The sequence below is a fragment of the Naegleria fowleri genome (genome assembly GCF_008403515.1).
Source record: "Naegleria fowleri strain ATCC 30894 chromosome Unknown tig28, whole genome shotgun sequence".
Classification (NCBI taxonomy): Eukaryota; Heterolobosea; class Eutetramitea; order Acrasida; family Naegleriidae; genus Naegleria; species Naegleria fowleri.
In genome coordinates this window covers 461,256-487,193 of record NW_025407960.1, presented here as the reverse complement: position 1 = coordinate 487,193, position 25,938 = coordinate 461,256, and the positions used below count along the sequence as shown (strand labels likewise).

Below are 25,938 nucleotides of genomic sequence, written 5' to 3'. Positions count from 1 at the left end.
AAATTCGAAAAAAAATGCCTGAAGCGACACCCAACAATCAACCACAACCAACGAGCAACGAAAATAATGGATCAGGCTTTAGCTTTTCATCAATTCTAACCACATTGCTTCGAGTATTTGTTATATTCACTCTTCTGAGAGCAGCGGGACTCTTTGGAAGTAAACAACAAACAGAAACAACCTCGTTAAAAGAAAGCATCCCATCACCTCCGATGGGTAATGTTGTGGCATATGCTGCCTTTCCTAAATCATGTGCCATGATTTTGAGTTTATATGTTTCATCTGAACGAGATCGAAAGCTCATGCGAAAAGTATTCGATCATGAACTTTCAGAACCTACATTCAAAGTTGAAAAGATTTGGCAACAACGAATTTTTTATAATGATGATGAAAGTAACAAGAGAACTTTACATTTAGAATTTAATAATCAGTCAACAACCCTAACTCCATTCTATGATAGTTTGATCCACAATGAAACTGTTTATGTTCATGGATTTTTACAAGAGGAAAAGAATCAAAAGAAGGAACGTGTGTTACATTTTGTGCATCCTCTAAATAAGTATTTACAAGTGAAAAAGAGCAAAAAGAGAAATTTGTTGTTTGACTCGGAGGCGAAAAATATGTCACTACAGTCTAATCACACCATTGAAGAAGAAGGTGATAGGTTTGTCTCCCACTATGTACCAACCAAATATTTAACTTTGGTTGATTTACATGATGCAATGCCACTTGGTTCATTGCCTGCTCATTTTGTCAATTCTCTGCAATTGTTACCTGTTCATGGAAAGACCAAATTCTATTATCCAGTGCTTTACTTTAATGAGTTTTGGACCATTAGAGAACATTATGTGCCATTGAATGGCTCACTTGCTTCTATTCCTTTGACTATTGAATTGTCAGTTACATCAGCTTATAAATGGCAATTTTTCCTTCAAATGGAAGAGTCTTTGAAGATGCAAAAACAACTAGGTTCTGAAGAGGAAGAACAAGATGAGATTAAGAGAATGCTTTTTGAAACTAATCCATACTTACTTGCTGTGACAATAATTGTTTCTATTTTACATAGCATTTTTGACTTTTTAGCATTCAAAAACGACATTCAATTTTACAAAAACCAAAAAAGCATGGAAGGGCTATCGATTAGATCAATATTTGTGAATTGTTTCTTTCAAACCGTAATTTTCCTCTATTTATTTGACAATGACACATCATGGATGGTACTCATAAGTAACGGTATTGGATTGCTTATTGAATATTGGAAGGTTACTAAAGTAGTAGACATCAAGTTCAAGAGATCATCAACATTCCCCTATTTCCTTGATTTTTCTCATAAATCAAGCTATGTAAACAGCAAAACGAAAGAACATGATGATGAGGCTCTCAGATATCTTTCCTACGTGTTTTATCCATTGATTTTGGGATATGCTGTTTATGCCTTGTTTAACCATGAATTTAAGTCATGGTACAGTTTTATTCTCTCTACCATAGTTGGATTCATATACATGTTTGGATTCTTGAATTCAATACCTCAGGTTTACGTCAACTACAAGCTTAAATCAGTTGCTGCAATGCCTTGGAGAGCTTTCACATATAAGGCATTGAATACTTTTATTGATGACCTCTTTGCATTTGTTATCAAAATGCCAACACTGCACAGAATTGCTTGTTTCCGTGATGATGTAATTTTCTTTATATATTTGTATCAAAGATGGATTTATCCAGTTGATCCAAAGAGAGTCAATGAATTTGGACAAACAGGAGAGAACTCTCATACTTCTCAAGAGGCCTCTCAAGAGACTACAACTGCAGATAATCAAACACTTGAACATGTGACAGAAGACACAACAGAAAACGAACCCACCACGGATATCCCTAACGCCCTTGTTCACAGAAAAGCAGGTACAAAACAATCTAGTCCAACAACGGTCGTTGAAGAGCACAGTAACAAAGAAAAAGAGGAATAAGTATATTTACAAATATTTAACAATCATCAATTAGTGGAGAGCAGCTCATCGATCATTTTGGTTGATCGCACGACAGAATTAAACGTATTTTTTCTTGGAAATCCATGTCTAGAGGAAATTGGTGTGAAATTTCTGATGTCTACAATCTCACTACTATGTCTTGAAGGAGGTGATGATACTATGGGAGGAAGAAATGATGTATTTGATGTCAAATTTTTCAATCTTGGCTCTATCAGTGATGTAGTGAAAGGCCTTTGCATATACTTTGGCTTTCCTCCCTTAATACCTTTCTTTGACATACTAAAGCTTGAATAACTCGAAGAAATTACAGAAGCAGGAGGTCTTTGTGATCTTCGACTACTAGCTATGGAAAAAATTGATGTAGAATCGAACTCTGTAGGTTTCGTGATATTAGTCATCATGACTTCATGATGTGGAGCCTGAGAAATCTCTTCAGGTAAATCCTCACTTTGGTCATTGGGTGGTGATGAACATGCATTTGGAATATCTTCTGGAGATTTTGCAACCGGCACATCTGTTGTTGGGGCTGTCGAGGTAGCAGATGTGATTGGGCTTTGTTTTTGTTGCAAGTTGTCTTGGGTTTGAGATTCGACGACTTGGTTATTAGAATGGATCACTTGGGAGTTTGTTGATCCTCCATTATCAGCATTCTCTGGTTGTGCAATACTTTCTTCCTGCCCTTCTTTTTCTTTTACATTGGCTTCGTCTTCATTCTTTTCCCAAGGGTTGTTCAAAATATAACTCTTGCTCTCCTCAATTTCTATTTGACTCTTTCGCATCTTTAGTTTTTCTTCAGTGACAAAATCGTTTTTATAGACACTATCACCCATTGAGAAAACACCAAAGGTAGCAAAAGGAACAGAATGTTCTTTCCTCTTGATTGCTTCTGCAATTTGTTTTGTGCTTTCCGCAATTTGTTTGGTGTTTTTCCATTCAATATAGTGTCGTTGATACTGGGAGATAGTGGAAGGCATTGAATCTGAAGAAAATGTACTAGGTGCCTTTCCAGATATAACTAGTGGAGTTTTCCCCTCTGTTTGAGGGTGAGAGGAGCTATTTAGATCACTCCCGCAAACAAAGTATGAATGATTCGAAAGCGAATTGATTTTGTCAAGAACCGACTCCAATATTTCTTCCTTTCCGAAAGTTCTAAAATCACTAACATGAGGGAAAGCAGTAGCTCTGTCGGAAAGAGCCATCTTTTTATGAGCCATTCGATCGTTAATAGGCGGCTTTCTAATCAAAGAACTCCTTTCTTCAACAAGTTTTGCAGACCTTGATGATGAGGATGTTGAGGGTATTTTTTCTCCCTCACTGGTTCCACCACCGCCTCCGTTCTGCTGCTGTGCCATGTTCGAACCTCTTAGTGGAACCAGTTCGATCCGATTCATGTTTTTTCGTCGCAGAGTCACAGCACTCATTTTTTTAAGCAACTGTAAATTATTGCCTTATCTCCATGTGCACATACTTCTCTCGAGAGTGTGATCGCATCGAGAGAGAACATACGATCGTTTATATGCTATCCTCTCGCGTGAGGGAATGATCATCCATGCATATTGAGGGTAATGTACCTATTTTAATAGAACATCATACCTCGCTTCAACAATGGGAATGTCATCATAATGTTCACAGAGACCTTGGCGGGCTCCTCTTTGTGTTAACACCCAAAGTGAACCTTCTTCAAAACGCGGTGGAAGGACTCAAATTTCTCATTTCGCAAAAGTCCTCCGAATTGGCCGATTCTTCCACTTGACCCCGAGATCCAAAAAAAAGAAACCAAATCAACACCATTGCCACCACTCATGAGAGACGCTTTCCTTTTCGCTCTTGTTCTTCTTCTGTTCACTCTGGCAACTTCTTCAGTGTGGAGCCAACAACCTGTTTCAACACCCATTTGGCCACCCACATTTAGAGCCACCTTCACAGAGAGATTGCAAATATTCAAATGGCTTTCTCCTTCCACTACTAATGGAACTTACTATTACGATGCTGCCAACAATAGACAACGCATTGATAGAGCCGATGGATCTCATGACAGATATTGTGGAACCGTTCATTTCGATAAACATACACCATGTACCCATCTCGTTGTTGAGGATAAGAGATATTTAGTGTTTCCTGAATTGAAGAGTTGTTGCATGTGCTGCACAAGTGAGAATGGTTGTGGAGTTTTGAAGAGAGATTGGCTCAAGAATGCAACTTATATTGGACAAACCACATACAATGGATATCATGTGAACCAATGGGATAAAGAAGGACTTCAACACAACTACTATTACGAAACCATTGGAGTTGTGAAACCTATTGCCATCGATCAACAACCCAATGATTTGATGGTATTCAACCCCAACAGTTACAGTGAAGCAAGACAAGACAACTCATTGTTTTCTGTACCCTCCTACTGTAAGGATGGCAGTGGCTCTGATCACAAGTGCCCATTCTTCTCCATTTGTACAATTGCAGCTCAGCAACGACTTCATTAAATTCCTCCATGTGTTATCAATTCATTCATTCATTCTATCTTTTCATTCAATTGAAATACTTGGTGAGGATATTCACGTACGGAACCTTCACTGCCAAGTCAGGAAGACTGTTGAAAAAAATCTCCGAAACAAGCGTTGTTTGTTCTTGCACTATTTGTTGTGGCCAATCATCATTATTGGTGGTGATATGATTCTTGTGGCGAAGAACGCATATTAAACTGTTGGACAGTTTTTTGTTGCTTTCATTTTCGCAATTTGAATTATTAGTGTAAATTATTAATCAAAGAGAGAGAGATTTAAACTCATCATCATATAAAACTACATCACGCGATGATAACACTGGAGTTAAAGGATGATATCGAATCCATGCTTAGTAGGCATTTGTTTCATTTTGTAAAGTTTATTGGATATGAACCGACAGGACATTTTCTAGTCGTTTGCTATTGCATCAACAATCATCATCAGGTGAAAATGAGTGATGATGAAGAAGAAAATATCAATCAAAATACTCAATCACCACAATGTATTGTTCATGTTGATTTCATCGGACAACGAGTTAACTTGCTCTGCAAATTATCGCCCAATCTTGATTGTGTAGGCGCATCACTCAATTTTAACCATTCAATATTGAGCATAACGACGAGCCGAATTTTGTACAAACAAAACAATAACGGAGCTAGTTTAGTAGTAACCAATAACGAGAACATTCCGATAGCTCAACCAGTTGCTACCATCGGAAATGTACCATCCGTCAACAGCTATGAAAACAATCACAACAAGTTTAATGAGAGATTTCAGATTGTGTCTAATTTGAAATCATTCCTGACGATGGAAAAAGAACATGATCCCAACAACAATGGCGAAAAACTTTCTCCTCGCATGCCCAGTATTACTTCTCATTCATCATCGGAAGAACGGATTGTCCTCTATGAGTCCTACTTCATTGAAGTCAAGACAAAAGCTTCAAAACAAAACAAGTATGTACATACGCTACATGAACATCATTCAACTCACAACACTTCAAGATCACCCCAAACGTTATTTAAAAAGACAGAACTACCCCACTCTATACAATTTATTCACAGTAATCGAATGAAAAATGGAAAGAATTATTTCTTATTTCTTTCATCGAGTTCTATTCAAATATTTTCATTCACAGTTGATGCAAAAACAGGATCAATGAAGGGACCTCCAAAAGAAAGCAAAACGTTATTTTCAAAAAGTTTACCAGATGGAGACACATCAACATCATTCACATCGATATTTTCAGGAATAGGGAATAAGTCTCCTCAAACGAATGAAGATCATGAGATGATTTGGTATCAGTGGGATGGAGACACTCACTTTTTATATTTTATTGTTCGATCATCCTTAAATGCCAATTTTTCATTAGGCAAAACGAATTTAATATTGTACAGCTGGCATATTGACATGGAAGAATTGCAACAAATTTACAAATACCCAATTTTGAATCATTTACCTCCAGATCTCATACATTTTGGCTCCAAATATTTCCCTGTATCGAAAACAATTGATCCTTTTGCTGATGCTCATTTCAAAATCAACACCCTTACTCCCAGTTTTTTCAATTCTTTTTTCTTAGAGGCATCCACTATTAGAATGCAAATAATCAAATTAGAAAATAACAGCGACATTCTATGCATGCAATACAAAGATCTACGACCCAGTCTCCAAACAAATTTGCTGAACGTGTATATATACCATTTTCGAGAAAGAAAATGCCTCAAAATTAACGTACGTACTTCAAGCACTTGACAACACCAATTACATTACCATTTAACAATAGCTTCAATCCAAGTTTTATCTTCTGATCGGAAAATATAAGCGAGATAATTTAATTCTTTTGTTACCTTCCAAGTATTTACAACTTATCAAGGGATCAACCTTATCAACAATTTTCCAATTTAACAAGAATCAATTTAATCTATCACTCCACAACGAGATCCCTGTCAAGTTAGATGAGCCGCATCTTGTACCCGTTTTTGGTCATATTGAGGGTCATTTCATGAATTTGAAAAATGGATGCATATTTAGTTTTGATTTGATGATACCATATTTAACAAGCTCACATTGGCTCCAAATTCCTGATCTCGTTAACGATCAATTCATTCCTGTATTAGAGTTTTTACTATTGCATTATTCCAAAGATATTTCACTTCAATTCCTGAGTTATTTATTTTACAGTATGGAAAAATCACCTCACAAGAAAAATATCCACTTTACCAAACTAATCTCGCTGGGAATGAAAGAATATATGATAGGTGCCTGTTATCAAAAGGCAACTATAAAAGGAATGGATATAGATTTCATTAGTCTACTTCCCTCTAGCCGACACAACTTTTATGAGAGCGTTTTAGGAGTCACTTCCAGTATTATCAAAAAGAAACAACTTAACAACATGGGAAGTGTCGCAATGGACTCACCGCGTACACCACCACCTTCAAACTCGGCCATTGCAAGTCCCCAACAACAGTCTCTAATATTTACCAATGCATCATATGAAGAATATTTGAGATTGGCCATTATCTTCTTCAACAAATCAGGAAAGAATTGGAATCACAAAAAGTGGGCTTCTGACTTTCATGCACTTTTGTTAGACGAAATGGAGCTATTATTCGAAACTATTATGTCTCAGAAGAATGAAGAAGAGAAATACTTCTTCAAACTAATGGAATGCTTTTTCACATCACTCATCCTGGATTTTCGACTTCCATCTCCTGTCGAATTTAGTTTGAACTTTGTATTGTCAGGATTTAAGGCACTTGAACGAGATGTGTTTTATCAGTATTGCGACAAAGGAGTGTTTGAAATCAACAATCAAATTATTAATGCTCTTTGTGACTCTGAACTATTATCAAAAGAAAATCATGACGATGTTACATGCTTAAATTATTTACTGAGAATTAGCACTGATCCTGTGAACACTTCTACTGTTATTTCCTATCTGGAAAATATCGAAGAATGTCAATTTGCCATTTCCAATCACTTTCATGAGTGTATTTCATCGAACATGGATGATTGGGATGTGGATCTGAACCAAAACTCATTGAAAAAGGTGCTGAAAAAGAAACAACAAAAACAGGAAAAGAAAGAAAATAGAGAACGAGAGCATCATAGTTTCATCAGAGATCAAATTTTGAATATTATCGGAAAACATGGAAGTTATAGCTCTTCATTCTCTGCTTCGTTCAGCAATATTAATGGAGGAGGATCTTTAACACAAGAATATGGGTCTTTCATCGAAGATGCAAAAAGAACTTCTGAAGTGGATATGGATAGTGAAGAAAACAATTCAGAGTATAGTGATGTCAGTGCATTATCAGTCTCTGCAACACAAACAACATTTGCTCCTTTAGTGTCCTATTTACTTTCGATTCAGAAACTGAGCTACTCACCCGTACCAAGCTCTGACAAATCGCCACTAAGCGCACAAGACGTTCTTTCAAGATCTTCCTCAGGGTTTGGACAACCTTTGACCCCTGGTAAAGAGGAAGAGGATGCACACATGGTTGCTGCTAATCCATTTAACCTCTACACAAAAGAAAGAGAGTTCATTCAGAGTGTTGCTACCGAACAATTCCTAAAAAGACACTTTTTTTGAGGCATTGATCTATTTTACTGAGTACATATCAAAAGCTCATTCAAACATGTAGGATGGAAACGCCTTTTGAACACTTTCTAGACAAGGCTCATGAAACGATATGCCTCCATTAATCACCAAACATCGCAAATGACTTGTACGGGAGAAGAGTGCAATAAAACGAGATTCAGGGCAGACCCATATCTTTTCAAAAGTGACCTTGTCCTTAATATTTTCCACAAGCTGTCCTGTGAGTTTGATGTTCTCAATTTCTAAATACCCAATGGAAGTATTTCTGAGCAGAGCTTCAAGATATTTGGTTGGTAGAGAGGGGTGGTAGAAATTGAGCGTAATTTTGAGTCTGTGAATTGGAAACTTGGATATTAATCCCAAGTAGTCTTCATCCACATTAAATTTCTCTTGTTGACTCAAGGTTAGACTTGGAAGGAACCAACCTGAAGCAGCGTTATGTAGGTTTGAAAGATTTCTCAAAAGCGAGACAATAAATTTCGAATGAACTTCCTCCACAAATGAAATGTCAGTAGTTGCTGCTAAAATTTTCTGATCTGATTCACTCAAATTATTTTCCATATGCACTGGTAGGGTTAATTTAAGTTTCAATTTGGCATTCTTTTCTAACATGTTTTTCACATGACCCAATGCTAAAAAATATTCATCAAAATAAGTTAAATCAATAAATGATGGCGCCTTGAATGATAATAATCCTTTTCCAAATATTGGAAAGCTCTTCCAACTTCTCTTATCGACTTCTGAAAAGTCATAATGTCGAATTAAGCTTATTATAGTGTTTCCTTTCTTTCCAAATGCAATACGTATGAGTTTGTTACATAATTGTTCATTGAATGGTTCAGTATCCACAAATGGAGTAAATAACTCTTCATCTTCTTCACCTTGATTCTGTTTATCATTGGGTATATGCATGTTCACAACATCATTCCAAAATTTTCTAAAAATGTTACATTCAAATTGAACAACTTTAAGATCAAAAATTGAGGTAGAACGAAGTGGTGAATGAGTGGGTGTCATACTTGACATTCCCATCTTTCTTGGTGTTTGTTTCGTATCGTTTCTATTACTCGTTGCCATGATCTGATTATTCGCAAGTAAATGAGCGGTTGGATTGGTATTTGCAGTGGTAGATTCAAAACTTGACAAGTAAATTTTAGCAGAATTGTGAAAGTCTACATTCGAAGAAACAGAATACTCATTCGTCTCTTGAAATTTCAATGAATTTTCATAATGTGCAAACATGTATCGTTGCAATGCTTTCTCAAACACTTCTGCTTCACCCAAAAAATCGCAAAACTCCAAAATATAATTCACTATTTCGAGTGTCAATCTTTGTCGACAGCATTGACTCAATTCCAATTGAAATTCTTGAACTTGATGAGGTGATGGAACGGATGGAGGTGGATTCTTTTTTTTAGAGGCCACGGAAGGAGATGTTGCTGAATAATTGTTGTTGTTTTGATGATGAGGTCGGAGAGGAGTGGATGAATGAAAGTTGCTATGGATGGTATTGGTTGCGGATGTTGTTGTTGTTTCAGTATGATGATGATGAACACCTCTAGTATGGAAATCATCAGAGGGATCATTGGTTCGCAAACAACAAGCGAGTCCCATCATTTTGAAAATAAATGGTGCTTTTGTTGAAATTATAATTCTATGGTTTGATGATGAAAAAGAGTTCAACAATGACCAGTCGTAATGATGAGAATGGTTGACATGAACACTCAAAGGGTATATAATTCAATGGAGAAGAGTTCAACAAGGATGCAAGCGGGCGGACGAGAGCAAAATTCCTTTCCGTCCTGTTTCCACAATAAAATGGAAAGCAGAAAAGTGTAGCGTTTTTTTTGGGTCGCTTGCAAAAATATCCCCTCAGAGAGGACTCGAGTAAGATGCAAATCCTCGCCCAAATTGTTTGATTGTCTGGTCATGTTGTTGTAATTGAGAGGAGTAAATTCAACAAGTCATTGTTGGGTATTATGCAAAATTGGCAAACAAGTTCAACGATTTTTCATTTTAAAAAAATGAAGGCAATGCCTCCCTCTTCATCGTCTATCAACAACAACAACAGCCTTTTCTTGGCTGTCATTTCTCCTGCCAAGAAAATTCGGGTTGAACTCAAGCTCATTCCTTCCCCAACGACTATTCAAAAATACATTAATAAGATTACTAGCAATTTCTCATCATCTTCTCCTCCGATGATGGAATTTGATTATGACCCGAACGTTCATAATAGCTATGATGGTTTCATGAAATCATTACTAAACAAGATCGGAGCAAAAGAGAAACGAGTGATATTGTCCATAAAGTACATGGATCATGATGGAGATTGGGTGAGTGTTTCTACTGATGAGGAATGGGTGTTAGCGGTTAATGGCAATTACGGAGCAATAATGAATCCAAATGCATTGATGGGTAATAACTCCAATTCATCAAACAGAATTCTTGATATTCAACTTACTGTTAGAATGTTGAGCAGAGATGAATTGTTGACAAGAAAGGCCAGTTACAAGCTTGAGAAGATGCAACAAAAATTGCAAGAGAAGCTTGTTAAAAAAGAGAAGAAAATTGCTAAGAGGCTCAACAAGTATTTAAGCCCAACAAGCATTGGAAATAGCAATGTCGATGTTCCAACTGGGTTAATAATTTCTCCTACAGCAAGCTTAGAACAGGGAAAACCGTTTTCTCCAATAATGGCTGAACCCACTGCTCCTATTTTTGAGCATGATAGATCTGTCGACCATGACATATCTCCAGAACTGTCTCCAAGATATATCAAAAAATTGGAGAAGATTCAAAGATGTCAAGAAAAGACGAAGGAAAGAGAAGCTAAACTTCTTGAAAAGCAAGAGCATAAAGAACAGCTAAAAGAAGAAAATCAATTCATTGCTACCGACGATATTGAGCTCTACAACCCTCAAACTCAGGAATTTTCTCACAAACTCCCTCCAGAAATTCACTATATTTTTATTGATGCAAATAATATGCTTTATATCACTTATGTATTGAGAACTTTGGTCCTATTCCAGAAAGACAAAGCAGGAGCTGAGAGGTTGCTAATTTATATAGCAAGACTGTTCAAAAGCCATATGGAAGTTATGCTCAACCACAAATTTATTTTGTTTAATGTTTGCTTTGATTCCACAAATAACACAATGACCGCTGACAATGAGACATTTGTTGTGTCATCTGCCAGTGACAATGGTTTCCAAATCGCTGACGATATGCTTGCAGACATTGCAAACAGACACCATATTGCTGGTACTTCGGATAGTTGTCTGTTTGTAACAAGCGACCGTGGTTTGAGAAAGAGACTAAAAGAGTGTAAAACAAAATGTGTTGGATCTGGACAATGGTTAAAATTCTGCTATTATCATTTGTGTGGAGAGACAGCAACAACAGACATGAATCAGTGGATGTCACAACTATTGCATGAAATGGATTGATTTACGTCATGAAAACTTGATGATTCACCCAACAAGTGAAATGTAGTCCATAATAGTCACCATTATTTCAAACTTTCAAACATGGTTACTTCCAATACAATAACATTCTCCCAAATTCACACACAAAACACACAACAGTCGATTCGCTTCTTTTTTGGGCTTGGCATTTCAGACATGTCACGAAACTGAAAAATCGAACCACAAAAAAATGTCGTCATATTCCACAGAATCCTTTTACACCACACTCGAACAGAAGCAATCCACTGTATTCTTTTATCTCTTTGGTGTGGTTGCAAACTCTGAGAAACCATTCCGTGTGCTTGTGAATGATGAGGTGAGTAGCGCATGAAAAGTTTCGGAATTTACCCACGCATTACGCCTGCTGTCTCATTGTAATAATGGTGATGCCATCCATCATAATTTACTCCTCTCTCATTTATGAACATTATTTTCCATTGAATCTTCTTGCGATGCGAATCATTCGAATCATCTGTATATTTTTGATGATTTGTGAATTCTCATTCCGCAACAGTGTGTTTTGAAAAGAGAGCAAAACACTCATTGTTTGATCTTTGCTGTTAAAGTTGAAGAACCAAGAGCTGGTGGTCATCACTTTATTAGAACTAAAGTAGATTGGTAAGTTGAATGATGATTGTGACACTCATGTTACGATGATGATGTTACGGATATTGTTCACAAATACAACACGCTCTCGTCCAATCATCTCCTTTCGTTATCAATAGCCCATTACTTCGTTGTGGAAATGGTCTCACACATCATTACGAAAGATACAATCTCAGCATTGGTGGATTCTTCTTTCTCATTGACTGCACAGGAGAATTAGAAAGTTTAGAGAATCAAAGCGCTATTCGTGTGGTTCAGCAACGTCATGACAATTTCGGGTCGGAATTTAGAAATGCCAAACCTGCCAACACAGAAACTTCAAAATTATTGAATCAAATTGCAGCCAAGACCAAGAATGTTATTCACTCCACTCTTCCTCCTAAAGATGTTGAAGAAAAACTAAAGAAATTAGAACAATTATACAGAAAGAATATTTTGACAAAATCCGAGTTTGAAGCAAAATGGAGACAATTGTATCCTCCTCCAATGGATGATGAAGGATTGACTGAGGAACAAAAAGAGCTCATGACAAGATTGAGAGGGTAAGTTCTATTCCATGTGGACATGGTGAAAAACTGATTTTCTTGTTGAATTGAAAGACTTGTGGAGAGAGGAATTGTCACACAAGAAGAATTCGACACCAAATTGAACAAACTTAAACAAGACAACGCTTTGGTCACCAAGAATGCTATTCCAGTGCTTTCTAAAGAACAATCTGCCATGCTTGAAAAATTACAAATTTTATTCGATAGAGGAATTTTAACCAGTGAAGAATTTGAAAAGAAGAAACAACAAATCTATCAAGAAGCCAAATCAAAACAACAAGAAGCAACAAAATTGGAAATCAAAACTGCAGAGAGCTCTCAAAAACCAATATTGACCTCAAGTAGCAGTCAAAATAATTCTTCTTCACAACTTTCCTTCCAAGAATATTCACAACAATTACAAGATTTAAAGAACATGATGAATGAAACTCAGAGAACACAAATGAAAGCACTTGATCGATTTTTGAATGATGGAATTTTAAATCAAGAGGAATATGAAACAAAGAAAAAGAAAGTTCTCTCCTCATTGTATTTCCCAACTCAATGGACACATCATAAGAAGATTATCGAAATGGAAATGTCTTTGCAAGAAGAAAAGAAATCACTCTCTCCAAGCACTGATTCCAGTATTGAAAGAGAACAAATGGAAAGAATTGCCAAACTGGAAAAGTTAACAGAAAAGGGAACTTTAACACCTGAAATGTTGGAAAGTAAGAAACAACAAATCATGGAAGAAAACAAACCTGTTCAAGACACTGAAGATTTTTCTCATCTCTCTCATGATCAACAAGTCAAAATTTCCAAATTGAAACATTTGAAAAAGATGGGAATTTTAACACAAGAAGAATTTGATTCACAATTCCAAAAATTGTTAAATTCTCAAAGTCCTTCTTCTCCAACCACCACCATCAGCAACATGGTCACATCATCAAGCAGTAGCTCCTCTCCAACTCAGAGTAATAACAATGGCCATCTCAAATTGAAATCTCCAACAACAACAGCATCCTCTTCCTCCTTTACTATTAGTAGCAACAATGGAAGTGTGAAATTATCATCTCCTTCTTCAAATCTCTCAACAACCTTTAGAGTGGAAGAAAAGGATAAGGCGTCTCACTCCTCTTCTATCTCCTCTCCATCCACAAAAGAATCTCCACGAGATGTTCCAAAAGATATTATCATTCCAAAAACAAACAAGAAGGACCAAACAAATTCTCCAACCTCCACTCCAAGCACAAAAGTTAGAGCGAGTTCAAGTGAAAGAAGTTTCTACCTCTCCTTCTTCCAATTCTTCTCCTGAGCCAAAACAAGTGTCAAAAATCACTACAAGTTCAATTGAAGACAAGCCAACAACAGTGTTCATCAAATCATCATCTACTTCTCCTCAGAAAGAACAAATTCCTTCTTCTGTTCAAACACCATCTTCAGAATCAGCAGCATCTGCAAACAAAGTCACACCACAACATAAACCACACGATGAAGATGCATCTACTGCACAGTTCAACGATGAAGAAGATTTGTCAGAAATTCAAGAGCAATTAGAAAATCTTCGTTCCTTAGTAGAGATGGGAGTTATTTCTGAAAAGGATTATCTTGAGAAGGAAGAACGATTATTGAAGGGAATGAAAGCTTTAACTCCATCACCAACAACCAAAACAACAACAACCATTGAGACACGACACTACAATGTGCAACAAGAAGCAGAGACCAATGCTATGCAGGCGCCTTCTCACGTTGAGAGCACTTCAATGGTGAAGACAACAAAAGAAGCAATCAAAGAAGATTCAACACGACTCGATAGCAATACTGTGAACACAAACAATCAAATCAAACAATTGGAAAAGCTTTTAAATGCTGGAGTGATTAGTAAGGATGTCTTTGATGAGAAGGTTAAAAAGATTTTGGGTGGAAATGGTCAATCATCGACTCCAATGACTCCAACACGAAATGTCGAGTCACAGAGTGTGGCCACTTCTCCTGTGGAACCAAAGATTGTTATTCCAAATTCCAACAAGGGACAAGATGTGACAAAAACCTCAACTCCACAGAAACAACGGCCTGCGTCACCTACTGTTGAGTCTCCAAGACAGGTACAAACAAACGGCAACTCTGAAACAGAATTGGCCAAGCTCAAAAAACTTTTGAATTGCGGCCTCATCACAGAGGAACAGTACAAAATGAAAGAAGCTAAATTGATTGGAAATTCAACAACTCCAACCAATGTCGGTGCTAATGGTTTTAATGGTTTTACTACCCCAGAGAAAGTAGTGTCACCACCATCAGCTCAACCTATGATGGATGAACCAACCAAGACAGCCAATACTACCAGCACTGCACAACAAATTTCCAATCTCAACCAAGAAGAAGCAGCTGAAATAGATCCTGTGTTTGGAGATTTGAGCTCTTTGAACGAAGAACAGAAACATCAAGTGAAAACTTTAAGACAATTTTTGAAGGAAGGATTGATTGATCAAGAAGAATTCGAGGAAGAAGTGAATCAAATCATTCAAAGCTCCAGGTAACTCCGAAGAGTTTTGCATGGTTACTATTAATTAGTAAATTAACTACTCGAAATAAACTTAGAATTTTATTTTACACATGCATTGGGGGTGCACTGGGCATCTCAATATTGTTTGAAGCAACAGGAGGAGCTACACCTTTTGATGCATCAGAATGACCAGAACAACACATGCAAGTGAGGCAACAGCATAGAGGGCAAATGAAATTGCTGAGCTTTTCCAATCTAATATTTTCTTCAATGTATCTGTTGAGAGATTTGGTACAGAATCTTGGGATACTTGGATCTGCTTTTCTCATTTCTAATTCAATAAGGAAGCATTGCAAGACTGTGTCAATGGCGCATTGAATAATGATGCAGAACAAACTAGACACTGCAAAACCAATAATGAATGCAATTGCTGCCAAGAAAATTGGATTTTGAATTTCCTTATTGTCAGAGTTGAGGAAAGTAGTCTTTGCAGCAATACCATAAGTGAAGAGACATGTCAAACACGAGATAGCAAGTCTTGATAGCAATAAAATTGCAGTACTCAAACTTTGAGTAATGGCCATTTGAATTGGATTTCTGAGCATGAGAAGGAATGCATTCTTGGCAGATGTTAAAAAACCTGTGCCATACATGCTAGTTTGAACGTAGGCCTGTCTGTTGAAGAATTTGATCACCTTCTCGATAATCCACAGCACAACTCTCACGTACCATCCACATCCCTTAACAATACGATTATTGTTTGATGCTGTTTCCAATTCTCTTTGGATTTTTTCGAAAAGTAATCGAATTGCTTGAACAATAGCCACAATTAATGATCCAAACGCAGCTGTACCTGTGTGAAAAACAACAGTTCTGAAAAAGCTTCGAACAACTGGCATACCCAACACAAATCTTTTTTCTCTTCTCCAATACCAACTAGCTACACTTCCACTCAAAACCAAAAACTCCATGGCTTGAATGAAGGCCAGAATCCACAACCCTCCAAAAATCTAAGAATATTTTGTAAGTATTTCATCATTGATAAATTGGATATTGGTAACTTACATGATAGGCAAGGATTCCTCTCATCCATGTACTCAATACATATTGTACAGCTCCTCCCTTGATGACAGGATCTCCTGCAGAATATAAAAATATGCTCACAACACACCAATAAGCGGCAAATAGTCCAATAATCACAGCAAAAACTACTGGTAACAAGAGGACTTGTGGCATGTACATCAATGACTTGGAACTTTCTTGAATAATACCAATAGCTCTGTTAAATATTATTTATCCATGATGAATCAAATCGATAAGCATGTACCAGTGTAAATTGAAAACAAACCTTCTAATTCTCATTATAAATATAGCAGAAGCAATAGCAAGTAATAATCCAATAACCATAACAGCAACACCACTCCATAAAATGACATTAGGAACGGTCGTAGATAATTGCTTCAATTGCATGGCTTGTACTTGGCTATATCCGTACCATGTCATGAAAGCACCCAAACCTAGGAATGACAATATACAAATTAATATTGTTAAATATGTAATGACTCCTGCAAAAATTCTGATAAACAACAAGGTAGCAAATCCGAGAATGATAGCAATCAAAAGAGCAGCAACCAGCACCTTCCAACCTAATTCAATTTTTGAAGATTTAAACATGAATGTTCATCAAAAAGCTCATTAATACCTACCTCTTGTAACGTCATCCCAAAAGGTTGATACAACTTGGCTGGCATCGTCCACAATGGAGGAATAATTTCCAGCAAATGTGACTTTAGAAATTTTTGCAATAATTTCATTGAGAGTAAGATTTCCAGAAGTGGTAATTGTTGGAATGCATCTATTGACAACATCCTAAATATAATAGTAAATAAATAAAAATTCAAAAGTATCACTCACTTACAAAATACGACAATTGGGTTGACAAAGCTCTCGAAACATCATTTACAGGGAATGTCTCCGGAGAATCAACTCTTTTGCCACTGCAATAAGTAAGGAATGGCACGCTATAACCCGAAACTGCGACAGTTGTTGACTGTAATTCTGGTGGACATGCTGCTGTTCGATTGAGTTGACTGATCAGAGAATCACCAGAAGACAATAAACCAGGGCAATAGGACACACAAAGGCCTCCATAGTAGAATGGATCCAATACTTCCATGAACCATAATCGAGACTGATCTGTAAAATCAACCTTATACTGTTTAACTTTTTCCTCACACAATTGCACTGCAGTGGTATTTGTTTGCTTGTTGTTAATGAGCTTTTGACTATTAATACAATCTTCATCGAATGGAATCTTCAGCGTGTTCGCGGATGCATTTCTGTTGTCTTGCCCACAAGTTCTCCCCATGTAATCAGTTCCATCTGAATTAGTTGGAATTCACCATCATCACATTATTATTGATCTGTTTCAAGGAGAAATTAATCACACAACACTTACAGTACAATTTGCTTGGTGTTCCGAACCTCCATGCAATGATAGCAACCGCAAACATTCCCAGGCAATATAATACAAACAAAATCAAACATGGAATATCGGTAGGCCATCTTCCCTTTTTCTTCACTCTCGTAATTTGTGGGTTGTATTTCACTTGTTCATTGAAATTTGGTTTAAATTTTGGATCTTCTGGCTCTCTATCATCATCAGAATTATAGTCTAATTTACTGAATGATTCTCCTTCCTTTGGTTCATCGTCATCATTACTATGACTTCCAAAACACGAGGGACAAGATGGCATCTTCTCCGATGATGATGATAACTTTAAAGGCTCTCTTCAAAAAATTGAAAATTGTATCCACCAACAAGTGTTTGTATACGGTGAAACAATGAGAATAAGGATGAGAATAAGGATGACACAAGTGAGAACGTGAGAACGAGAGGGTTGTTGTTGCAATTGTTGATCTCGCTCAGTGATGAATTTTTTTGTTTTTTTGAAAGCGCTCCCAAAAGCAAACGTTGAGCCATCCGTTTGGATAAAAAACCTGGAATCGAACTTGGATGCTTTGTCGAATGTCAAGGAATTTGGAATTTATAGGGTTGGGTGAAATAGAACCTGACGAGACGACATTGAACAGGTTGGCAATTCAAAGATTTTCCATGACTGTGGGGAGTGCTTGTTCACAAGGAAAGCAAATGTTGTCAGGCCCTACCGGTTGAAGGACACGTAGTCAAAGTCATTTGAATTAATTCATCAGGTTCAGATAGGCTTGTTGTGAATATTATAATTGATGATTTGCACTTGCCAAGATCCAAATAAAAAATGATTGAACATTCCTCCTCACATCAGATCCATCAGGATGCCTCACCGAACGAGGAGACTGATTTCAATGAAACCAAGGAGAATACCACAGCTGAATATGGGATTAGAAAAAGGAGAAACCAACAACATCCAAATTCCGATAATGATGATCATGAAACAGAACACACACAAAAAATTAATGACGAAAAGCAAAAAAATCATATAAGAAACACTTTGACTTCTGCTGGAAAAGGGCTTTCATATTTATTATGTAAGTTTTCGCAATCAAGGAGAAAGCATCATTATCATATTTTATGATCATAGCCTTATCATTTCTTTCGAAAATTGTTACATTTTTGGCCAATACATACATTATTAGACAGTTAGATCCTGACACTAAGGGAGTATGTACTTTGTTAAAGCCGGTTTACTCAAATTTAAATTAGTTCATTTTCAAATCTGAGCTATTTGCAATGACAGTAATTTTTTTGTCTTCTGAATGTTTCAGACGAGCCTGCCTGAGAAGTAATGTTGGCGGAACAGAAGAAACTAGCAACACACAATACTTAAAAATTAGAACAATGGCTCTTTTGTCTGTTCCATATGGGATTATTGCTCTATTAATATGTTATTATATATGGGGAGTTTATTACATACCAAAAGTGGATGCTAAAATATCCCCTTTAATCTTGTATAGCGTAGCAATATTGATTGAAATTTTTGCTCAACCATTCTATATTGTTTCGATGGCACAATTGGCTTTTGGAGTTCGGGTATCCATAGAAGCCGCTGCTCTCTTTGTAAAAATTGTTACTAGCTTTGTAATTGTGAATATCTTTGACATTTCTACAGTTTTGCAATATTATGGATATAGTCAAATTTTCTACAGCGTCACAATTTTAATTGGATACTTAATTGACAGAATAGGTGCTAAAAATAACGAAAGAGAAAGATTTAAAATTGTTTGGGATTGGAATTTATTTGGGCTGTCACAAAGCTTTCTGTATCAATCTCTTATCAAATATATTTTAACTGAAGGGGAGAAACATATTTTGATTCTTTTCCAATCCCAGTATGACCAAGGAGTTTTCGACTTGGTATTTAATTTAGGATCACTTGCTGCTAGACTATTGTTTCAATATATTGAAGAAACAAGCTTTTCAATTTGGAGCAAATTGAGCGTAATAATCAATAGTGAGAATTCCAGATCTACACAAGACAACCAGGTAGCACAAGAGGCAATCTCTGCAAGCGCAAAAGTGCTTATTCTATTCTTGAAAACATCAACCTTACTTGGTTGTTTGTTCGCGTTCTTTGGACCAGCATATTCTCATACCTTAATCTATCTACTATATGGAACCCAATGGGCAAACCATACAGAGGCCCCAAAAATTCTTTCTATTTATTGTATATACATATTATTTATGTCTTTGAATGGAATCACAGAAGCATTTATTCATTCTCTTTCAGAACGAACAGAAATTATCAAACTCAATTATGTGATGATTTTATTTTCAGTTCTGTACATGAGCGTTTGTGTGACGTGCTTATGGATTTTTAATCTTGGCACTATCAGCATGATCATTGCTAATTGTTTCAACATGTTCATGAGGATTTCCTACAGCATATATTTCATCATTCGCTTCTATAGCAAGCACCAACAACACTTGAATTCAAACGTCAAACAAATTCTATTGGAGGCTTTACCATCGAAATTTGTAATTCTGACACTAGTTGTATGCTTGATGGTAACCAAATATGTGGAAATTAACTTGGATATTGACTCTAAACCTCTCTTCTCGCCAATAAGAATTGGTCATGTTGTTCTAGGCATTGGATTCCTCTCATTTCTTGTGGGTGTTTTGTTTAAATTCGAGAAGCAGTTCATTGCTCAATTTCAAATGTTTCGACAAGGTAAATTATTGAGTCGTGAGTGATGTCCAACAAAGTGAAAACCCAAAAGGTTTATTGTGATGAATAATAACATTAAAAGGGATTGTTTCAGAATTTGATTTGACTCGACACGAAATTATTCCTCAGCAGGAGCATTCTTTTTGGCTTTTTCCAATTTCTCCTTGATAATTCTCAGTTTTTCTTCTCTTCGCCACAATTCTTGTGACTTTTGCACCCACCTCAAGTATCTCTTGTATTGGCATCTTTCGTATCTGACTCGTTCTTCGTTACATTTGAAAGGATTGTAGAAATTTTCGTGTCGGCATTGATTGAGAGGAATAACACGATGAACACAAGCGTCCCGCAAATACAATGGTACTTCATGTTTGTCCATTTCATCCTCTGAGACGAGTGGTCTCAACTCTATTCATCACCAGTAAAAACATGTCCAGTAAATCATAATAAATTAACAAAAGATTGGCCAATGTCCAAATATTCATCCAATATTAATTATGATTCATCAAATTTGTAAAATCAACATCCACAATCAAAATATTCATCCACAATCATCACCAGACAACAACAACAAGAGAAATATCAAAAAATTTACATCCGCAAACGATTTTTCAAGTCCAACAACAAAACCATCACCATCATTCAACACAAATGGTTCTACCAACTATCAACAATAACAACATACTCTTGACTTTAGCCTCTACTTCTTCGTGCATCTCTGCTGGCACGAATTCCTTCCATCTGTCGCTGTGGAACAAAATGCTATGAAGTTGCATTTTTTAAAATGATGATGGAGTTGTGCATCAGCCTGATGGGGTGAAAATTGCAAAAGAAGAACCAATTGATTTAAATCCTCAACAACTTTTAAATCATACGGTATGAAGAAAAGAACAACAATAGAACCAAATGCCCAAATAATTTTTATTGATCCAATGATGCACCGTTTCAGCCTTTCTCTTCATTCTCTAAATTGATTTGATCAAGAAAGAAACAGCATCATGAACTTGCAGAAACCACCTCATCAAGATCATCATGAACGTGGGAATGAATCAAATCCGAACATCTCAACCAATCCTACGTTTCCTATTTATACTCAAGAGCTCGTAGTATCAATCATCATGCCAACGACTCTTCGTCACCCATTCCAACAATTATTGACATGGAAACTGGTGATCCTGATGATTATTTCAATGTCATTGAGTTACTGTGTCATCCACGAATTTGCGTCAAATGTATCACAATAACACCCGGAACCAAAGAACAAATTTCCTTTATTCGACGTGTTCTTGATGAAATCATTCATGAATGTCAACAGATTCAGAATGATTATCAGAATGTAGACATGTCTACAATAATTGAGCGGTTGTGAGGTATTAAAATTGGAGCTTTCAAACCAGATCATAACAAGAATTGTTTGGGAGGTTTCTTTACAAAATTGTATCCAACAGCCACCGATGAGAGGTATTTGACACAAGGGCAAGATGACTATGGATACAATTTAATGTATCAATTCTGGAAAGAATATGGAAATGAATTAATGTTTGTCACAGGTGCACCTCTTTCAAATTTGGGAACGTTTATTGAGAAGTATTCGCACGAAATGAATGAACAGAATAGGATTGGATTGTGTGTCATTCAGGGAGGATTTGCTGGAGATAATGTAGTTCCATCTCAGTTTCGACTTTCAAAATTTGCAGGAAAAACAAAATTGTCAACCTATAACTTTGGAGGTAATATTAAGGCAGCAAAGACAGTTCTAAATTGCCCCTTCATTGACAAGAGATTATTAGTGTCAAAGAACGTGTGTCATGGGGTCGTTTATGGACAAGATCGACACATGCAGCTTAAAGAGCGATTGTCACAATTAGAGCTCTCTAGAGCGTCCTTCAGTTCACAACAGCACCTTTCATTTATTGGGCTAAACTTAACGTTCAAAGGAATGCAGAAGTATTTGGAAAAGAACACGGATGGCAAAAAGTTCCATGATGTCCTTGCCGGATGCGTTTCTGTCGAGCCAAATATTTGCATTTTCAAGAGAGTGGAGATCACAGAAGAAAAGAACCAATGGGGATCACAAGAAAGCATCAACTCCAACACCTTCATTAGCGTTGCTGTTAACTTGAAAGAGTTTTTCGATGTGATGATGATGAAGGAATATCTTTGAGTGTTTTTCCATGTTGTGAATGTCGAGACTATTTATTAGAGTAAAATCTTGTTCTACAAATGTCTTTTAAAATTTCTAGAGATGAAAGCTTTGCCTGGGAGTTACAAAAGTAATGTGCACTATCATCAATTATTCTCCTGATCATCGATAGTGCACGCAAACCAAAAACAATTCCAGAAAATTCATGAATGTCCTCACAAGAAGTTTGTTCAATTTACACAATCACAAAATCATCGAAATCAGAAGAGCTAGCCGGTTTCAAACTATCTTCAACAAAATAGAGCGAGCCAGAGTTAGTTTCCTGTTGAGTCAACGATGAGTGTTCATCTTGATGTTGAGCCTCGTTCAGCCTCAGATTTGAAGGCTTGTCCGACGACAACAACACAGCCATCTTTTCAATCTTGATCCTTCTATCAATCACTAGTGGAGCCAGTTGTAACACATATTGGCCCTTTGACTTTAATTTACGAGTCTTGTTCAATGAAGATTTGGAACATCCAGCAACAAATCCCGATATCATCTCTGAGTGCTCCACCGCCATCGTTGTACTGCCGTTAAAGCCTTGCAGGGAGGAGGAATTTGGGTGTTGAATAGTAGTTTTGGCGACCATGTTGTTTGGGATTTTTTTTTTCGGAATAAAAAATCGTTAAATGCCAAGATGCCTTTTATTGTGAAATGAATTCCCAAGTTTTGTGGAAGAAATTTTTAGGTTGTTGCAACAGTTTCATCTGCAAAAAACTTGGAAAGAACAAAAATTGTTAGATTTGCAATTTCATGTTGAAACATCATGTATTTTATTTTTCTCAAAAGCGTTCAAGGCTTGAAAATCACATTTTGGTGAGCTGGAATAAGAAATCATTTTGGGGAAGAAGCAGTTGATCTCTTCGAATTTCATCACAAGTATAGTAGGGGATGAGACGATTGATTCAACTTTATTTAAAATTGAACAAACAGAGAGATTAACATGACAGAAACAACACATCCTACAATCATTGAATAGAAGGATGGAACAGCTGAAAGGGATCCAAAGTTAGCCTTGTTATTGTTTTGATTGTTGTTATTGGCATTGTTGTTATTAGTGGCATTAATTGGTGCTCCATCAATGTTAATATCAACACAACCATAGTAAGGAGATTCACCATTTGGACTCCAAACCCATTGCAAGGTACAATTATTACAGAACTTGTCTGGAATGGTCACAGAAACAGTGGTATTACCTGAGGCAGACTTGACACCTGAAGCCAAAATAGAGGTCGACTTATCCGAGAAGTCAATAATTTTCACAGCAATGCTTCCTCCGTGATTGGCATAGATCGTCCAAGTGACGTCAACTTTTTGGTTGCCCTTATACCTCATGGTTGGTGCCTTCTTGGCAATGGATCCACATGGACCTGTTTTTTGGGTATTGGCCTAATCATTATATGTATGAGTGAAAAGTGATGATCATGATTGGAGGTGTTGTGTAGGACGGTGTGGAGGTGTTGAGCATCATTGCAAGTGATGCGACGGTATAGCGACGACAAGCGTTGTTGTTGTTGTGAAGAAAAGTGAGATCTAAATATCACATGCACACTCGTGAAATTTACTTACACCACTGATTCCGAAGGTTCTTGGTCTTGGCAAAATGAACTCTCCGTGACCATAAACAAAAGCAACACAAGATAACACCAAGAGAGCAACGAGGATTAATGAACGCATGATGATGATGAGCGGTTTATAGTTTGACAAGTGGCACTTGCAGAAGATTTGTGTTATTTTTTAAATTGATGAGCCCGAGAGGCACACACGGATCAGCGAAGATGTTTGATTTGTCAATCTTGGTTAATGAAAGGTGAGTACCCAAGCACAGATCCAGGATTCTTTTCCCTCACGAGTGATACCATACAACAGTGTAAATTGAGGCGGTGAACAGACAGGTCAATCATGATAGTCAATCCATCCTAATTGGCCCATTCCTTGACTTTCATTTTATAAAACTGATCAATGTAAGGACGATTCCCTCACTAAGATTGGTGTTCTCTTCGACTTTAGCGTACTAGTATTTTTATGGAGCTCAAATTCACACACTTTTATTCCCATGTCTCGAAAAAGTTTTTCGCTACTTCATAGGTGGAAATCATTATGGCACACGAAGGTGCCACTTTCAGACATCTCGGTATTAAACCTCGAGAAAATCCACTCAAACCATTCGTTTTGTAAATGTACTGTGAAATATTCCACACACCTACATGTTTGGTTTCAATATTTTGAGCATTTGTTTTGATGACATCGAAAGGATGAGTGAATGTGGTAGCTATAACACCTCCAGTGATTCCACTAGCAAAAGAAATGAGCATTAAATTTCTCGAGTAGTGAGGATGGTGCTGTTGTAACGAAAATCGGCCCAATAATGAAGATTTCATATTCTCATAACACATCCAATATATGGAAGAAAATGGAACGTCTCGCAACAAGGTAGCATTCAGTCCTCTCAATAATTGTTTCCATCGTAAATCTCTTAAATAAACTTTGTTTCTAGAAACTTGATTAGCTGTTTTAAAAAACTCTATTGGGCTTGTGACCGTCGTGGCCATCAGTCTTGCAATACTTCCTGAAACTAGTGGAGTGACAGTATGACCCAACCCTGAAAATTCAATCTTCAGCCTTTCATATAACGAGTAATAAATACCATTATTTGGAATGATTAATAACAGTGTCGGCCTTAATCCTCTCCACAGCGTCTTTGCTCCTTCATTCTTTATAATGGTCATAAATGCTCGACGAGTCGAGAGAGGTAAAAAGTTTTGATGGTGAGCATGGTTGGTATGGTGTTGACATGCTTTGATATAATGATGAGGAATGCTTCTCACAAAATGTTGAGTTTGTATTCGGGATTTAATTACATCCAAAGGACATGTAAAGATGGCTGTAATGCACGATCCAAAGGTTGCAGCTATAATTTGTTGAGTAAGTCTGCTTGATGAAATAAATTCTTGAATTTTAGTGGTTGAATCTTGGTGATTTTCCATATATGGTATTTTTGAAGGAAAGAGCTGAGCTGAGGAAGTGTCGGAAAACAACGTTGGTGAAGATGACGATGTGATCAGTTGAGGTTCGGTATGATTTGCTGTCGTTGTCATGCTTGTTGTAGTAACACGTAACAAGGAAGATGTATTTTGTGTGGGGAGTGTTGTTGTTTCTGATGATTTTGGTTCTCGAGAGTCCATCTTGCCAATTCCGATTCCGAAAATTGAAAAGACTTGTGTGTGATTTTCAAATCGAATAAATCGAATGATTGAATAATTATTGCCAACGTCCAGCTCTGAACAGTTAGTCTCTCTACTCAATAAATTATTTGAGATGATGAGATCCAAGTATGATGATGATCACGAGAGAAAGAATTGCAAAGGAGAGAAGAAACACACTTTTTT

At 36.8% G+C, this 25,938-nt stretch overlaps 14 protein-coding genes across 14 annotated transcripts; 7 read left to right on the top strand and 7 right to left on the bottom strand.

Annotated features, from left to right (window-relative positions):
* Nucleotides 1-14: 14 nt before the first annotated feature.
* On the top strand, nucleotides 15-1,964 carry FDP41_002043 (uncharacterized protein; the record flags this gene model as incomplete). The annotated part of the gene is made up of 1 exon (XM_044705195.1): nucleotides 15-1,964. One exon carries the CDS (start codon nucleotides 15-17, stop codon nucleotides 1,962-1,964), a length of 1,950 nt encoding a protein of 649 aa, XP_044563686.1.
* A 26-nt stretch (nucleotides 1,965-1,990) lies between these two features.
* FDP41_002042 (uncharacterized protein) lies at nucleotides 1,991-3,406 on the bottom strand (the record flags this gene model as incomplete). Its single annotated transcript, XM_044705194.1, has 1 exon — nucleotides 1,991-3,406. The coding sequence occupies one exon, from the start codon at nucleotides 3,404-3,406 to the stop codon at nucleotides 1,991-1,993; it is 1,416 nt and encodes a 471-aa protein (XP_044563685.1).
* Nucleotides 3,407-3,787: 381 nt separating this feature from the next.
* Nucleotides 3,788-4,468, top strand: FDP41_002041 (uncharacterized protein; the record flags this gene model as incomplete). The annotated part of the gene is made up of 1 exon (XM_044705193.1): nucleotides 3,788-4,468. One exon carries the CDS (start codon nucleotides 3,788-3,790, stop codon nucleotides 4,466-4,468), a length of 681 nt encoding a protein of 226 aa, XP_044563684.1.
* A 471-nt stretch (nucleotides 4,469-4,939) lies between these two features.
* Nucleotides 4,940-8,090, top strand: FDP41_002040 (uncharacterized protein; the record flags this gene model as incomplete). The annotated part of the gene is made up of 3 exons (XM_044705192.1): nucleotides 4,940-5,445; nucleotides 5,494-6,223; nucleotides 6,276-8,090. The coding sequence occupies 3 exons, from the start codon at nucleotides 4,940-4,942 to the stop codon at nucleotides 8,088-8,090; spliced, it is 3,051 nt and encodes a 1,016-aa protein (XP_044563683.1).
* Nucleotides 8,091-8,126: 36 nt separating this feature from the next.
* Nucleotides 8,127-9,716, bottom strand: FDP41_002039 (uncharacterized protein; the record flags this gene model as incomplete). The annotated part of the gene is made up of 1 exon (XM_044705190.1): nucleotides 8,127-9,716. The coding sequence occupies one exon, from the start codon at nucleotides 9,714-9,716 to the stop codon at nucleotides 8,127-8,129; it is 1,590 nt and encodes a 529-aa protein (XP_044563682.1).
* Nucleotides 9,717-10,123: 407 nt separating this feature from the next.
* FDP41_002038 (uncharacterized protein) lies at nucleotides 10,124-11,545 on the top strand (the record flags this gene model as incomplete). Its single annotated transcript, XM_044705189.1, has 1 exon — nucleotides 10,124-11,545. The coding sequence occupies one exon, from the start codon at nucleotides 10,124-10,126 to the stop codon at nucleotides 11,543-11,545; it is 1,422 nt and encodes a 473-aa protein (XP_044563681.1).
* A 208-nt stretch (nucleotides 11,546-11,753) lies between these two features.
* On the top strand, nucleotides 11,754-15,233 carry FDP41_002037 (uncharacterized protein; the record flags this gene model as incomplete). The annotated part of the gene is made up of 5 exons (XM_044705188.1): nucleotides 11,754-11,879; nucleotides 12,078-12,181; nucleotides 12,289-12,711; nucleotides 12,769-13,873; nucleotides 13,953-15,233. The coding sequence occupies 5 exons, from the start codon at nucleotides 11,754-11,756 to the stop codon at nucleotides 15,231-15,233; spliced, it is 3,039 nt and encodes a 1,012-aa protein (XP_044563680.1).
* Nucleotides 15,234-15,303: 70 nt separating this feature from the next.
* On the bottom strand, nucleotides 15,304-17,955 carry FDP41_002036 (uncharacterized protein; the record flags this gene model as incomplete). Its single annotated transcript, XM_044705187.1, has 6 exons — nucleotides 15,304-16,209; nucleotides 16,265-16,478; nucleotides 16,548-16,845; nucleotides 16,906-17,068; nucleotides 17,118-17,581; nucleotides 17,658-17,955. 6 exons carry the CDS (start codon nucleotides 17,953-17,955, stop codon nucleotides 15,304-15,306), a joined length of 2,343 nt encoding a protein of 780 aa, XP_044563679.1.
* A 522-nt stretch (nucleotides 17,956-18,477) lies between these two features.
* On the top strand, nucleotides 18,478-20,393 carry FDP41_002035 (uncharacterized protein; the record flags this gene model as incomplete). The annotated part of the gene is made up of 3 exons (XM_044705186.1): nucleotides 18,478-18,727; nucleotides 18,781-18,860; nucleotides 18,903-20,393. 3 exons carry the CDS (start codon nucleotides 18,478-18,480, stop codon nucleotides 20,391-20,393), a joined length of 1,821 nt encoding a protein of 606 aa, XP_044563678.1.
* A 92-nt stretch (nucleotides 20,394-20,485) lies between these two features.
* FDP41_002034 (uncharacterized protein) lies at nucleotides 20,486-21,140 on the bottom strand (the record flags this gene model as incomplete). The annotated part of the gene is made up of 2 exons (XM_044705185.1): nucleotides 20,486-20,772; nucleotides 21,050-21,140. 2 exons carry the CDS (start codon nucleotides 21,138-21,140, stop codon nucleotides 20,486-20,488), a joined length of 378 nt encoding a protein of 125 aa, XP_044563677.1.
* A 725-nt stretch (nucleotides 21,141-21,865) lies between these two features.
* On the top strand, nucleotides 21,866-22,528 carry FDP41_002033 (uncharacterized protein; the record flags this gene model as incomplete). The annotated part of the gene is made up of 1 exon (XM_044705184.1): nucleotides 21,866-22,528. The coding sequence occupies one exon, from the start codon at nucleotides 21,866-21,868 to the stop codon at nucleotides 22,526-22,528; it is 663 nt and encodes a 220-aa protein (XP_044563676.1).
* Nucleotides 22,529-22,742: 214 nt separating this feature from the next.
* Nucleotides 22,743-23,138, bottom strand: FDP41_002032 (uncharacterized protein; the record flags this gene model as incomplete). The annotated part of the gene is made up of 1 exon (XM_044705183.1): nucleotides 22,743-23,138. One exon carries the CDS (start codon nucleotides 23,136-23,138, stop codon nucleotides 22,743-22,745), a length of 396 nt encoding a protein of 131 aa, XP_044563675.1.
* A 326-nt stretch (nucleotides 23,139-23,464) lies between these two features.
* Nucleotides 23,465-24,226, bottom strand: FDP41_002031 (uncharacterized protein; the record flags this gene model as incomplete). The annotated part of the gene is made up of 2 exons (XM_044705182.1): nucleotides 23,465-23,938; nucleotides 24,119-24,226. 2 exons carry the CDS (start codon nucleotides 24,224-24,226, stop codon nucleotides 23,465-23,467), a joined length of 582 nt encoding a protein of 193 aa, XP_044563674.1.
* Nucleotides 24,227-24,597: 371 nt separating this feature from the next.
* On the bottom strand, nucleotides 24,598-25,734 carry FDP41_002030 (uncharacterized protein; the record flags this gene model as incomplete). Its single annotated transcript, XM_044705181.1, has 1 exon — nucleotides 24,598-25,734. One exon carries the CDS (start codon nucleotides 25,732-25,734, stop codon nucleotides 24,598-24,600), a length of 1,137 nt encoding a protein of 378 aa, XP_044563673.1.
* Nucleotides 25,735-25,938: the final 204 nt, after the last annotated feature.